The 12,303-nt window shown below is 35.8% G+C and overlaps 1 protein-coding gene across 1 annotated transcript in view; it reads left to right on the top strand.

The window, feature by feature from the left end:
- The window catches only part of Agps (alkylglycerone phosphate synthase), a 101,828-nt gene that overhangs the window by 58,966 nt on the left and 30,559 nt on the right, over positions 1-12,303 (top strand). Inside the window, exons 13-15 of the mRNA XM_021192479.1 lie at positions 3,256-3,332; positions 4,945-5,057; positions 11,307-11,376. Coding sequence (XP_021048138.1) covers positions 3,256-3,332; positions 4,945-5,057; positions 11,307-11,376 — 260 coding nt within the window. The remainder of the gene's footprint in view (positions 1-3,255; positions 3,333-4,944; positions 5,058-11,306; positions 11,377-12,303) is intronic.

The raw sequence follows: 12,303 nt of genomic DNA on the forward strand, positions 1-12,303 counted from the left end.
TGATTGGCAGTGGGATTTTGGGGGTTACAGTGGATTTGGGGTATTGCTGGGATATTTGTAACCATACCCCTGGGTTGGCTATGATGTTTTTGTTTGCTCTCTTTATTGGTATATAGTTATTGTACATTATGTTGGCTTTCATACTGAGAATGCTTTTCAGCTATATCATATTTTGACCATATGCCATATATCCCTCCCCTCTGGCCATCCCTTTCCCCCTTAGGCTATAGTGTTTTTAATTCCTTGGTATCCATTGAAGATTCTGTTTGTATATTCTCTCATGGCTTCATGATTAAGCAATTAAAAGAGTAATTCTTTTTTTTTTTAAAAAAAAGATTTATTTATTTATTTTTAAGATTTATTTATTTATTATATGTAAGTACACTGTAGCTGACTACAGACACTCCAGAAGAGGGCGTCAGATCTTGTTATGGATGGTTATGAGCCATCATGTGGTTGCTGGGATCTGAACTCTGGACCTTTGGAAGAACAGTCGGGTGCTCTTACCCACTGAGCCATCTCACCAGCCCCCAAAAGAGTAATTCTTAGCACAGCAAGTATAATCCAGTAACCTGCACTAGCCATGTTGCTGACTGATGAATGTTTATGTCATACTGGTTAATGAGGTATAAGGCTTATTATTAATTATGATGTTTTTTATTTTTTTATTTCTCCTGGTTCAACCCTTAATACAATATACTGAAATTGTCTATTTTCAGTATATTGACATGATCTACATATTTACTTTATGGATGAGACTTCTCAAATGTAAGGAATAGTTTTATGTTTTTGTATCTCTTGCCCTTATCACATAGCGTACATTTAAGTGTTGGTTGAATTAATCATTGATCTGGCAAAATAGAATGAACAGCTCCTCGATAGCTATAGCACAACACTGAGCACCTTGGTAATATCACAGTTTCTCATATACCACTTTTTAGCTGCTCTTGAGTGAAGCCATGCGTGGTAGAGTTGTAGTCAAACTCAGTTTGTCTGATTCCAAAGCTCTGTGCTTTAGCTGTGTCACATCACTTCAGAAATACATTGTTAAATCCTTTAAATGAATTAACAAAGCACCATGAAATTGATGCTGTATGCTAATCAGTGCTAATTATACTTTCTAACTAAGATATGTAGAATTTTATTATAAAGTTAAAGAACACTAACCAAAATATATTTGCATATAATAGTTTGATAGGCAACAGTAACTTGATGAAAAAAATAAAAGGTAGTGATGTCTTCAAGTTATTATTGATGGTCATCCCATCTAAAGTTAGTATCATTTATATAATAATTGATTTAATTCAGTATTATGTATAGATGTGGCTGACTTACATCATTGTAAGGGCAGTGATGCCGTTCAGAGTCAGTAGATTAAGGTGATCGTGTATCCTTAAGGATTATTTACATAGGATTAGTAACATTTGGAGTTCTCATGCATTGTAAAAAGATAAATGGATTTGAAGACTTGTATAAAGCATAATTTAAGTCTTTTGTGAGAAAGTCGTACTCAGTGCTTTAGTGGTACTGGTGATAAAAGGCTTCAGGCCTGCCATGCAGACATTCACCACCGAGTGATATCTCAGCCCTCTTTCTACTTTTTGAGGCGGGATCTTAAGTTGCCCAGCCTGGCCTTGAACTCAATCTTAGTTCAGGTAGGCCTTAAACTTTCAATTCTTCTGCCTCATACTCTGGAATATCTGGGAATACAGCCCTGAGCCCCCAGGCATAGCTCAGTACGTTTATGTGTTTAATTTCTGTTATTAATATAGAATGGGTCCTAATTGTTAAAAAAAAAAAGCATTCTGATGATGTGCTATTTCCAAGTTTATAGGTGCTAAAATTATTTTTAAAAGCATAATTATCCTGGAGAAACATCTATAAAATCTTTCAGGAAAGAAAAAGTTCCTAAACAAATCGACGTTAGATTCAGGGACTCAGAAACACTGCTGAGCTGGTCTCTGTCCACCCCTGTTCATTTTCTTTGCTTGCTACCTTGTTCAGCCCCTCCTTTGAACTGTCGCAGCCATTCAGGGCTGTCTCAGAACTGTCGCAGCCATTCAGGGCTGTCTCAGTCTCCGCATACGAACTAGTTTACTTAGTCTTTGTCTTACCTAGTTTCCTCACTACAATTAGCAAAAATGTAGCAAGTACGTACTATATATTAAAAATTTCACTTAAAATATAGATGGATTGGCACAAAAGATTGGCAGTGCTTGGTTTAGAAACAGCTAGTTTGCCGTCTGCATTCTTTTTTTTTTTCCTCTTTAGATTTATTTATTTATTTATTATATGTAAGTACATTGTAGCTGTCTTCAGACACTCCAGAAGAGGGCGTCAGATCTTGTTAGGGATGGTTATGAGCCATCATGTGGTTGCTGGGATTTGAACTCTGGACCTTCGGAAGAGCAGTCGGGTGCTGTTACCCACTGAGCCATCTCACCAGCCCCTGTCTGCATTCTTTTAAAGGAAGAGTTTATGCTTCAGAATCCTCAGCCTTAGAAGACTAGAAAAAAATCTTTATTTGAAGACGATTTTAGGTTTGCCAAGTACTTGGAGATTTTTAATTTTTTTAATTCTGCATAAACAGGATGGCATATTTTTCTGAATTGGGCTCATAGCACTAAGACCAGATGTGGGACTTGACTGGAACTAGCCCCAGAGCTGAGAAGTTTCTCCTCTTTGAAATGATGAGAAAACAGTAGAAGGTTCTCATTCAATTAGGCTTAATCTGCAACAGCAATGTTAATTGAGCAGGCTCTGAAGTGCTGTTTGTGTTATTTTGGCAATTTTAACTCCCTGAGTGTGATTAAGAAAGCAGTTGCTAGTTTTATGCTAAGAATTCTGGATGAGTTAAGAATTAATTAAGAAACAACTTTAAACTTTACATGGATTCCATATTTGGTTTTAGGTCTGTGTGATTTCTGTATAATTAAAAAAAAAATAGCAAAACCAGCCACTACTGGGTTTTCTTAAAATAAAAATTAATGAGGTGATTTTACTGTGTGTAAACAGTACCATTGAAAGATAACTGAAATTATGCATAGTATTAGTTACATGTGGTAATTTGACTGGAAAACAAGCAAACACTGTCATGTTTGAAAGAATGTAGAGGTAAAAGATCTTAATAAACATCCATGTAACTTACAACTGTGAAAACCCGCTTTCCCTTAGGATACTAAATTAAAGCCATCTTTTCATATCAAAATCACATAATATACTATTAATTTAAACTGTAAACTTTTCCCTTCTTAGGTCATGCTCTTAAACCTCAGGTCTCTTCTATTTTTACATCATTTTTGGATGGATTAAAAAAGTTTTATATTACAAAGGTAAGACTAAAAAAAAAACCCTAAAATTGTGCATGTATAGGACATGAGTTTTCTTCTTGCCTTCTCTCTTTTTAATTGTTTTCTTTTTCTTTTTGATATCATGGATTCAAATTTATGTATTTTCCTATGACTGATCACTTCTAAACTGAGAAAATATTTTCTCCTCTAGTATGCTGAGGACATTTCACTCTTCTACCCCCATCATGTTCTTGTTTTGTGTTGTGTGTGCTGGAAATGAAACTTAGAATCTCATACACTAAGCAAGAGGTCTACCATTAAGCTATATCATATCCCTTCCCTGGTTTAACTAACACTTAAAAGAGTTTTGTTGTAGTTGGTTTTTGTTGGTTTTGTTTATTGTGTGTATGTTATTTCTGTTTATTGTGTGTATGTTGTTTTTGTTTATTGTATGTATGTTGTTTTTGTTTTATTTCGATCACTTGTTATTAGATGAAGATCTAGATTGATCTTCACCTCCTCCTTCCCTGTTGCTGACCCTTGTGTCACCACTACTGACTGTGACTAATGCCTGCTTCTTTTTACCTTGATGCCTAAGGCATCTTATTACATACACTACTGTCCCAGAAGACACCACTTTGACACAGTTCCTAATGCTTTGAAATAGTGTCTGTTTTGGTTTTGTAAAGTTAAAAAGATATAATCTTGTTTTTTTCTTTCATTATTTGGAATTTCCTTTGTTACCACCATCATGTGTTTTGTTCATTATTCTAGAAAAATTTTAGAGATTTGTGCTTTTCAAATGACCGCTGGGATTTTTATTATAATTGGAATATTCTAGTGTATCAATTTGGACAAGTATTAGCAAATTTGAAATAATTCATGCATCCAGAAACATCTGTGTTGTATTTTTTTCATAGCGAATTTATTTATTTCTCTCTCCCTCTCCCCCTTCCACCCCCCCTTCTTTCTCTCTGAAGATTTATTTATGAGTACACTGTAGTTGTCTTTAGACACACCAGAGAAGAGGGCATCAGAACTCATTATAGATGGTTGTAAGCCATGTGGTTGTTGAGAATTGAACTCAGGACCTCTGGAAGAGCAGTCAGTGCTCTTAACCACTGAACCATCTCTCCAGTCCTATATACTTCTCTTTAAAATTAGTTTTGGTTCTTTGCACATACAAGGTCTTTCCTGTTCATGTTATATAATATGTCATGGTTGGTTTGTATAGATGTTGTTAGCTCCAATCAGCTGTTTGGCTCTACTGTTTTGTAATTTGTGTTTGGTGTTTTCAGTTACAGTTAAAAATTTGGCAGGCTACCTGTTGTATTACTATATCAGTAGGTATTTGTAATACCAGAGTATATATTTTGAACTGTGATGTATTTCGTGCACCTTACTTTCTTGTGTTCTTGTAGCGGGGCTTTATGCAGGCCAGGCAAGTGCTCACCACTGAGCTGTTCTTCCTGCAGTTAGTACCTGCATCAGGCGTTCCTGTTGATGGATGTGTGAAGATTCAAAGCTCACTATTTAGCAGGCTGCTGTAATTGAGGCCAAATAAAAAAGAAAAGAGCAAAATGTATTTCTGTTAACTGTTTTGCAAAGACTAAGGCTTCACTGTAATAATAAAGTTTTATTTTATATTTTGTAGTTTAAAGGATTTGATCCAAATCAAATAAGTGTAGCCACATTACTGTTCGAGGGAGACCGTGAGAAGGTTCTTCAGCATGAAAAACAAGTGTATGACATCGCAGCAAAATTTGGGTATGGCTTATAATTCATAACCAAGAAGAAGTGTGCTCAAGGTGTGGGGGCCTCACATAGACTGCATGTCTCCCATTTCTAATTTGGGTTGGCTATTAAATTAATCTTAGTTTATGAATAAGCTTAAAAAACTCTTCTTATTCCAAAATTTATAGGAAGAGTGATTTGTTGCTTTGACCTAATTTTATACATACATACAATATGTGTGTTTATTATATAATGTTAAATTTATAGGAATGATGTGTTACTTTTACCTATTTTTACATATGTAATGTATACGTGTTATACAGTGGTAAATATTTTGCTTTTCCTAGATTTTTGCATGGATGACAATTTTGTGATCTGTTATTTGTTGTGTAAGAATGAGACAAAATTGTCAGGTTACTATTTCATGTATAAAGTATGCTGCTAGTGTGTTTTTAAAAGGAAATTATGTTTAGTCTGTGGTATTTGATAAATTATCTATACTCCACCCCCATCACTTACTGTTTTATGTTGGTATAAAGAAACAGAACACTTCCCATCTAGAATGAACTGAATAATGATAGGGTGGTTTCTGTCTGCTTGATGGATTCTGAGACTGATAGGTGGGAGCTCAGTGGGTCTGCCCCACGCTCCCTCCCTTCTCAGGGGCAGAAGCCAACACTCTCTCTGACCCAGCCTTTTCCATTTCTCCAGGGTTTGGGGAGACCTAACATTAAGCTAGCTCTGAACTCTATAAACATTTATTTTTTTTTTCTTCCTTTCTTTTTGTCTTAAACTCACTCAAGTTGGAGATAAGTGCTTTACAATGTCCCAACTTGTGTATATGTTAACCTAGCTCTTTATATATATGATTGTTTGAAATTAGTCTTAAAAGACTTAAGAGTGAAAAACAGTCTAATATTAGACTTACTTTTTATTGTCTTTGGTACTGTCTTTGGATATTGAAAATAAGTCTCTCTTTTATGATTGCTCTGTTCTGAATCAAGCAGAAATTTGATTTTCTTAAAATTCTTTTTCCTTAAAAATTTCTAATAAAACACAAAATTTTATTACCTTAAAATAAAATCACCCCTCTTTTCTCTAATCTTCCATGGTTGTTGTTATTGTTCTTTTCCTTTTCTTTCTTGAATTGCTAAAGTTCTAAGATAGACTGAATGTCTAAGTGGATTTTAAGCCTCTGTAGCTTTTGAATTTTATATATTTTCTTCTAGTTTCTAAGTTACATAGAATACAGCTATAATTACTAAAAGACTTTTTTCTCTTTAAAAAAAGAGTACTAGTTGGCCGGGCAGTGGTGGCGACGCCTTTAATCCCAGCACTTGGGAGGCAGAGGCAGGCAGACTTCGGAATTTGAGGCCAGCCCGGTCTACAGAGTGAGTTCCAGGACAGCCAGGGCTACACAGAGAAACTCTGTCTCGGGGGTGGGGGGTGGGGGGTGGGGAAGAGTACTAGTGAGAAAGGATATTTAAACTAAATTTTTTTTCTGTACTTGCCCTAGCTTGAACCATTAGAAACTGAAGTTTTAAATTTTTTATTTATGTATTTCCTCTTGTTCTCAGCCAAAACAACAACAAGCAAAATCAAAACAACAACAAACCCTGGGAAGCGAGGCATATGTATTAAAATATTTACTTGGGGTGTCTAAAATTTCAGAAGTACTAAGATTGAAAGGCAAAGGACATTTTGCCCTAATGTTTGAGGTGCTGGCTATGCTGTTAGGGTTTGCTTAGCTCCACCTTACTTTTCTCCCTTTTCCTAACAACACCCCTCACAACTGTGCGAGTAAGGCTGTTCATTGCTGTCCAGAGTGACGCTGAAGACAACTAGTAGCTAGTAATGCACCACATTCACTATGTAATGCTGAAGGCTAGTGATGAAAAACGGCTGCTCTGTCTACACTTGGATTTTGTAAGGCTTAGGACATACTGCTTGTGTTTGATTTAAAAAAACTTTTTAAATGAGTTAATGACACTCAATTATTTTCTATTCTGTTATTAATTATTATTTTATTTGAGAAGTTATATTTTAACCTCTAGGTCTTTATTAGAGCCATTTTATCAGTTTTACTTGAGCTACCAACTGTTATAAATGTTACTAATGCCAGTTTTCCCCACAAGAGCTTTCATTTACAATTTAAAAGAAAAAGTGAACCATGTGTGAGATACCTAGTTCAACCTTCCCAAGATAATGTTGGATAATTGTAGTCATCTTGCTTACTTTAAGTAAATATGTATCAGATTTATCTTTTAAAAATGAGTTCCAGTAAATGGAATCAACTTAGAGAGGAAAGGCTAAGAGGCCTTGCTGGATTTGCTCCTCGCTTAAACTTAAGTTCATCTAGTATGTCTGTCTAGTTGCCCTCATTAAATATACAAATCTGTGTTTGAACAATCCAGATCATTATTAGGAGAAAGACTTGGGGCTATTTTAAGTACTTAGAAATACATTGTCTTTTGGTTTTCTGGCTTTCCTGTTTTCTGTAGACATGAAGTTTTGTCCCAGTTACTAAAGACTTTTGGGTATTTTCTTGTTTGAATGCTTCTCTAAGTAGGAGGCAGGCTCTACCACATTGCTAACGTTCTTATATGTTAGCTGTGCTTATATATTTTGTTTTTAATTAGGGCATTGTTAATTTGTCCTTTATTTCCTTTCTCTTTGTCTTGTGTTCTTATTGCTCATTAGCTAAAATTGACTGTTTTTACGTGGCGTGGCGTCCTCCCATCACGTAGTGCTTTTGTCTGTCAATGTGCTCAGTCAGCCTCCTTTTACCCACACTCCAGCACTGTTGAACATGCCTCAACACCCATGACCCAATGGACACGATAGCCAGATGCTAAAAGAACCCTCTGATTGTTTATCAGTGCATACTAGTAAAATACTTGTACTCCTTTAGGAGCTGCATAAGCATTACCTGTCAGTAGGCAGGACAGATGCTTTGACATTTAAGGCCATACCTTATCATTATTTTTACAGTGTTCTTAAGTTGTTTGATAGAGTTCAGCATGGGGGTGATTAGCTTGGCCAAATGACCCTTTAACATAGAATGAGAGCGACCTACTCCTTCATTAAATATGTTTAAGAATGTTGTGAATTAATGTTTGACATTTATGAGAATAACAAGTAGTCGACGGACGTTCTTAGAAATATAGCAATTGGAGTGTAACTATATATATATATATATATATGTATATATATATATATATATACATATATATATATATATTTATATATATTTAGAATGGCTGCAAAATTGACAGGTCAGAAACATTTCATTTCTTAGTTTTGTGATTGCTTGCATATTGTATATTAATTTGGTTTGGGCTAAATTGACAGTTCTGAAACAACCACCACCACCAAAGCAAAAATAAAAAAGGAGGAAAGACTCCAAAAACTAAATTTGCTAGAAAAATTATGATTATAAAGTTGCTCTTTCTTCTCTTTTAGGGCTTATGAATATAAGATGAATATCTAGTTACAGTTTTTTTAAATTATTATTTCTTCTGAGTTTTAAATTTTTATTTGAAATTCTTATTTATGCCTGTGTGTGTGTGTGTATGTGTGTGTGTGTGCCCGTGCCCAGTGTGTATGTGCAGTTGGTGCCCACTGAAGCCATGTGTCAGTTTGTTTGGAGCTAGAGTTACAGGTGGTTCTAAGTGACCCGTGTGGGTGTTGGCAGCCAAACTCTGGTCCCCTCCAAGGGCAGCAAGCTCTTGGACCTCCTGAGCCATTTTTCCAGCCCCTTCAGATGTTTAAAAAAGGCATGTTTCTATGGGTGTTTCCTTACTGGCTCTCATCCAGTGAAGTAGGCAGGCTTGTTCCCACCACATGCATTTGGCTCACTGTTTCGGAGGTTTCCCAGAACAGGTGTTTTGCAGCATCTTCTGGGCTTCACATTCTTTCCTCTGTACTACCAGCTCCTGTGGGAACTGCTTTACTCCCTAGCTCTGTGCTGTTTCTTCTCATTTAGCCCCAGAGCCTGACTTCATTTTTGGTGTCTATTTAGGCTAGGAGCTCATCTGCATCCCTCTAAGTCCTCGACACAGTAATTTTGTGGTTCTAGAACTTCGTTTGTCTCTCTGCCTTAACCTCACATACAACCCAGAATTAACTTTTCACTTTGAGTCATTTGACTTGAGCTGCATCTTGCTGGCTCATTAGCATTGTGTTTATAAAGTGATGTTCTTCGTTTTGCCCCAGTCTTAAGTGATTTTAAAATAGAGCTCCTCTGTCAGTTCTTTGCATCTTTGGTTGATTCTGGCTAGATTCTGAAGGCAGGTTCTTTCTAGATGTCCCTAGTTTGTGTATAATCACCTGTAATTGTGGATTTTAAAACCAGAGGATTCTGTTTAAGCCTAAATTCTAGCTGGAGACAGTCTTAAAATATTTCTGTAGAACAGCTATATATCATTTTGTACTATGTCTATCAAGTCAAACAAAACTTAGGAAAAAAATCAAACCAAACAAAATTCAAGGGTGGGGAAAAGAATTTAGTTATAAAATGCCAATTGAGGCTATAGGAGAAGTGGTTTTTCTTTTAATTAACTAAAAAATAAAATAAAATAAACTTTAACTTTTGTCTGATAATAGAAAAAGTATAAAATCTATTTTCTGAAGGTAGTAGAAAGCAGTATTCATTGACCATCTTTTAAAAAGTTTTACAATTGTTTTATTTTTTTATGTGTATGAATGTTTTGCCTACATGTATGTACATGTACCACATGCATACCTTGTACTCGTGGAGCAGAAGAGAACATCAGAAGTAGAAGTTAGAGGTGGTTATAGAACAGATGGCAACTAAACCCTGGTCCTCTCCAAGAGCACCAAGTACTCTTAACTACTAAGCCACCTCTCCAAATCCTCGTTCATTGTCTTTAAAAATAAGAGCTTTGGCAAACCACAAAACTAGCATGAGATTTTAAGATATATAAATTAATTTTAACTAAATCACAACACAGTTTCTCTGGATAAAACCATTTTAGATTGAGAGTTAATTTGTATATTCATAGTATTAAGATTTGAGATGCTATTCTTCTGTACTTGTCTACATCTGCATTATAAACTTTAGTACTTCTGTGTATTATATCTCTAGTTTAAGCAATGAGTTCCATGAACTAAATATCATGTGTTTGAGAACTTTTTGTTATTTGGGAATTCCTAGTCACTAACCACACATTTTTTATATATAAGGCTATGTGAGTATCAGAATAAAAATCCAGTTATGGTTCAGGATCCCTCATGTTTAGGACCAGAAGTGTTTCTGGTTTTGGAATTTTTTAGATTCTAAACTATTTCCCATTTATTTCATGAGATGTCTTGAGGAATAATGATGTGTTTAAGCCACATCACCTAAATAAACTGGAGTTAATTTTATACAATATTTCTGGTGTACCTAGTTTTTATGCAGCCCTTTGGGCAAAATACATCTTGTACTCGTCCACTGTGGCATTCTATTAGCAGCAGAATGTTTAGATCTTTGTAGCATCTCAGATTTCAGAATTTCAGATTACGGATAGTCAACTGAAGTGCTTAAAATAAGGATAAAACATCTTGTTAATTTTGTGAAGGCTAAGTTCATCTAAATTTACTTTTATTACTAGTACTTTCTTTGCTCTTTTTTTTTTTTTTTTTAAGATTTATTTATTTTATATATGTGAGTACATTGTTGCTGTCTTCAGACACACCAGAAGAGGGCATTGGGTCCCATTACAGATGGTTGTGAGCCACCATGTGGATGCTGCGAATTGAACTAGTGCTCTAACTGCTGAGCCATCTCTCCAGCCCTCTTTGCTTTTAAGATATGGAGATATAGTTAGTGATCATGAGTTCATTTAGCTTGAAGGACAAAATTTTGAAGTCAAGTGACTTAAGTAATACATTTTTTTTGTTTTTGTTTTTTGTTTTGGTTTGTTTTTTTGTTTTGGTTTTTTCGAGACAGAGTTTCTCTGCATAGCCCTGGCTGTCCTGGAACTCACTTTGTAGACCAGGCTGGCCTCAAACTCCACCTGCCTCTACCTCCTGAGTGCTGGGATTAATGGTGTGCGCCACCACGCCTGGCTAGTAATAAAATTTTTAAATGTTTTCAGATTTACTATTCAAGCTTTATTCTCTTGATAACTGATACATTCATGATTAGTAAAATTAAGATAAAATGAGTATAACATGTTAATCTGTTGGGCATTTATTTTGGGATTTTATTACCAGTTTGGCTTTTTAATTTTTATTTCTTCATCTAGAATGTATTAACAGTTTGTTCCTTATTTACAGTGGTCTGGCGGCTGGAGAAGATAACGGACAGAGGGGTTATTTGCTGACTTATGTCATTGCGTACATGCGTGTAAGTTGTATTTCTTCACTGACTATTTTAATTACTTTCCTATTGCTGTGACAAAACATCATGACCAAGGAAAGCATCTTATAAAAGAAAACGTTAATTTAGGGCTTAGAGTTGCAGACCATAGAGTCCATGACCATCATGGCAGGAAACATGGCAGCAGACAGGCAGGCATGGCACTGGAGCAGTAGCTGGGACCTCACCTCATTGTCCACAGGGAGGAGACAGAGAGGGCTGACTGGGAATAGCATGGGCTTTTGAAACCTGAAAGGCCATCCCAGTGATGCATCTCCTCCAACAAGGCCACACCTCCTAATTCTTCCCAAATAGTTCTGTGAACTGAGACCAGACATTCAAATAGATGAGCCTGTAGGGCCCATTCTCATTCAAACCACCACATTGACTTAGGTTTTAAGTAGTAGGCTTTTTGTTTTTTGGGGTTTTCCAGTTGTTAGTTTGTTGCTTAGAATGGATAAAATTGCCTTGTTTTCATAAGTCTTAAGCTACTGTAATTTAGTGTATCATTTTACTTGAACCCTGGGTTTACTGCAACTTTCCAGAAGCCCATTTAAGACTTTTTTGTATGTGCTTTTGAAAAATGTAGGCAATTTAATGTCTTTCTGCCTTTTAAAAAATGGAGCCAGCCTCTGGCTGAAAGCTGAATGTGCACATTTTAACATTACTTGGGTTGGAGTCGCGATATCCTGTGTAGCAACAGTCTTCACTTGATTTATAATCCATCTTAAAGATTTATAAGTTTTTATCTTTTCTTTAAAAATTGTTATTTGATTCCAGGTGGTTCCAGGTTCACCAGTGGTGGTGACTACAGAAGTCAGGAACTGTGTGTTCTCACATACAGACGTTTACTACTGTGCACTCTTCTCACATACAGACGTTATTACTGTGCACTCTTCTCACATACAGACGTTA

Source organism: Mus pahari, chromosome 3, assembly GCF_900095145.1.
Source record: "Mus pahari chromosome 3, PAHARI_EIJ_v1.1, whole genome shotgun sequence".
Lineage (NCBI taxonomy): Eukaryota > Metazoa > Chordata > Mammalia > Rodentia > Muridae > Mus > Mus pahari.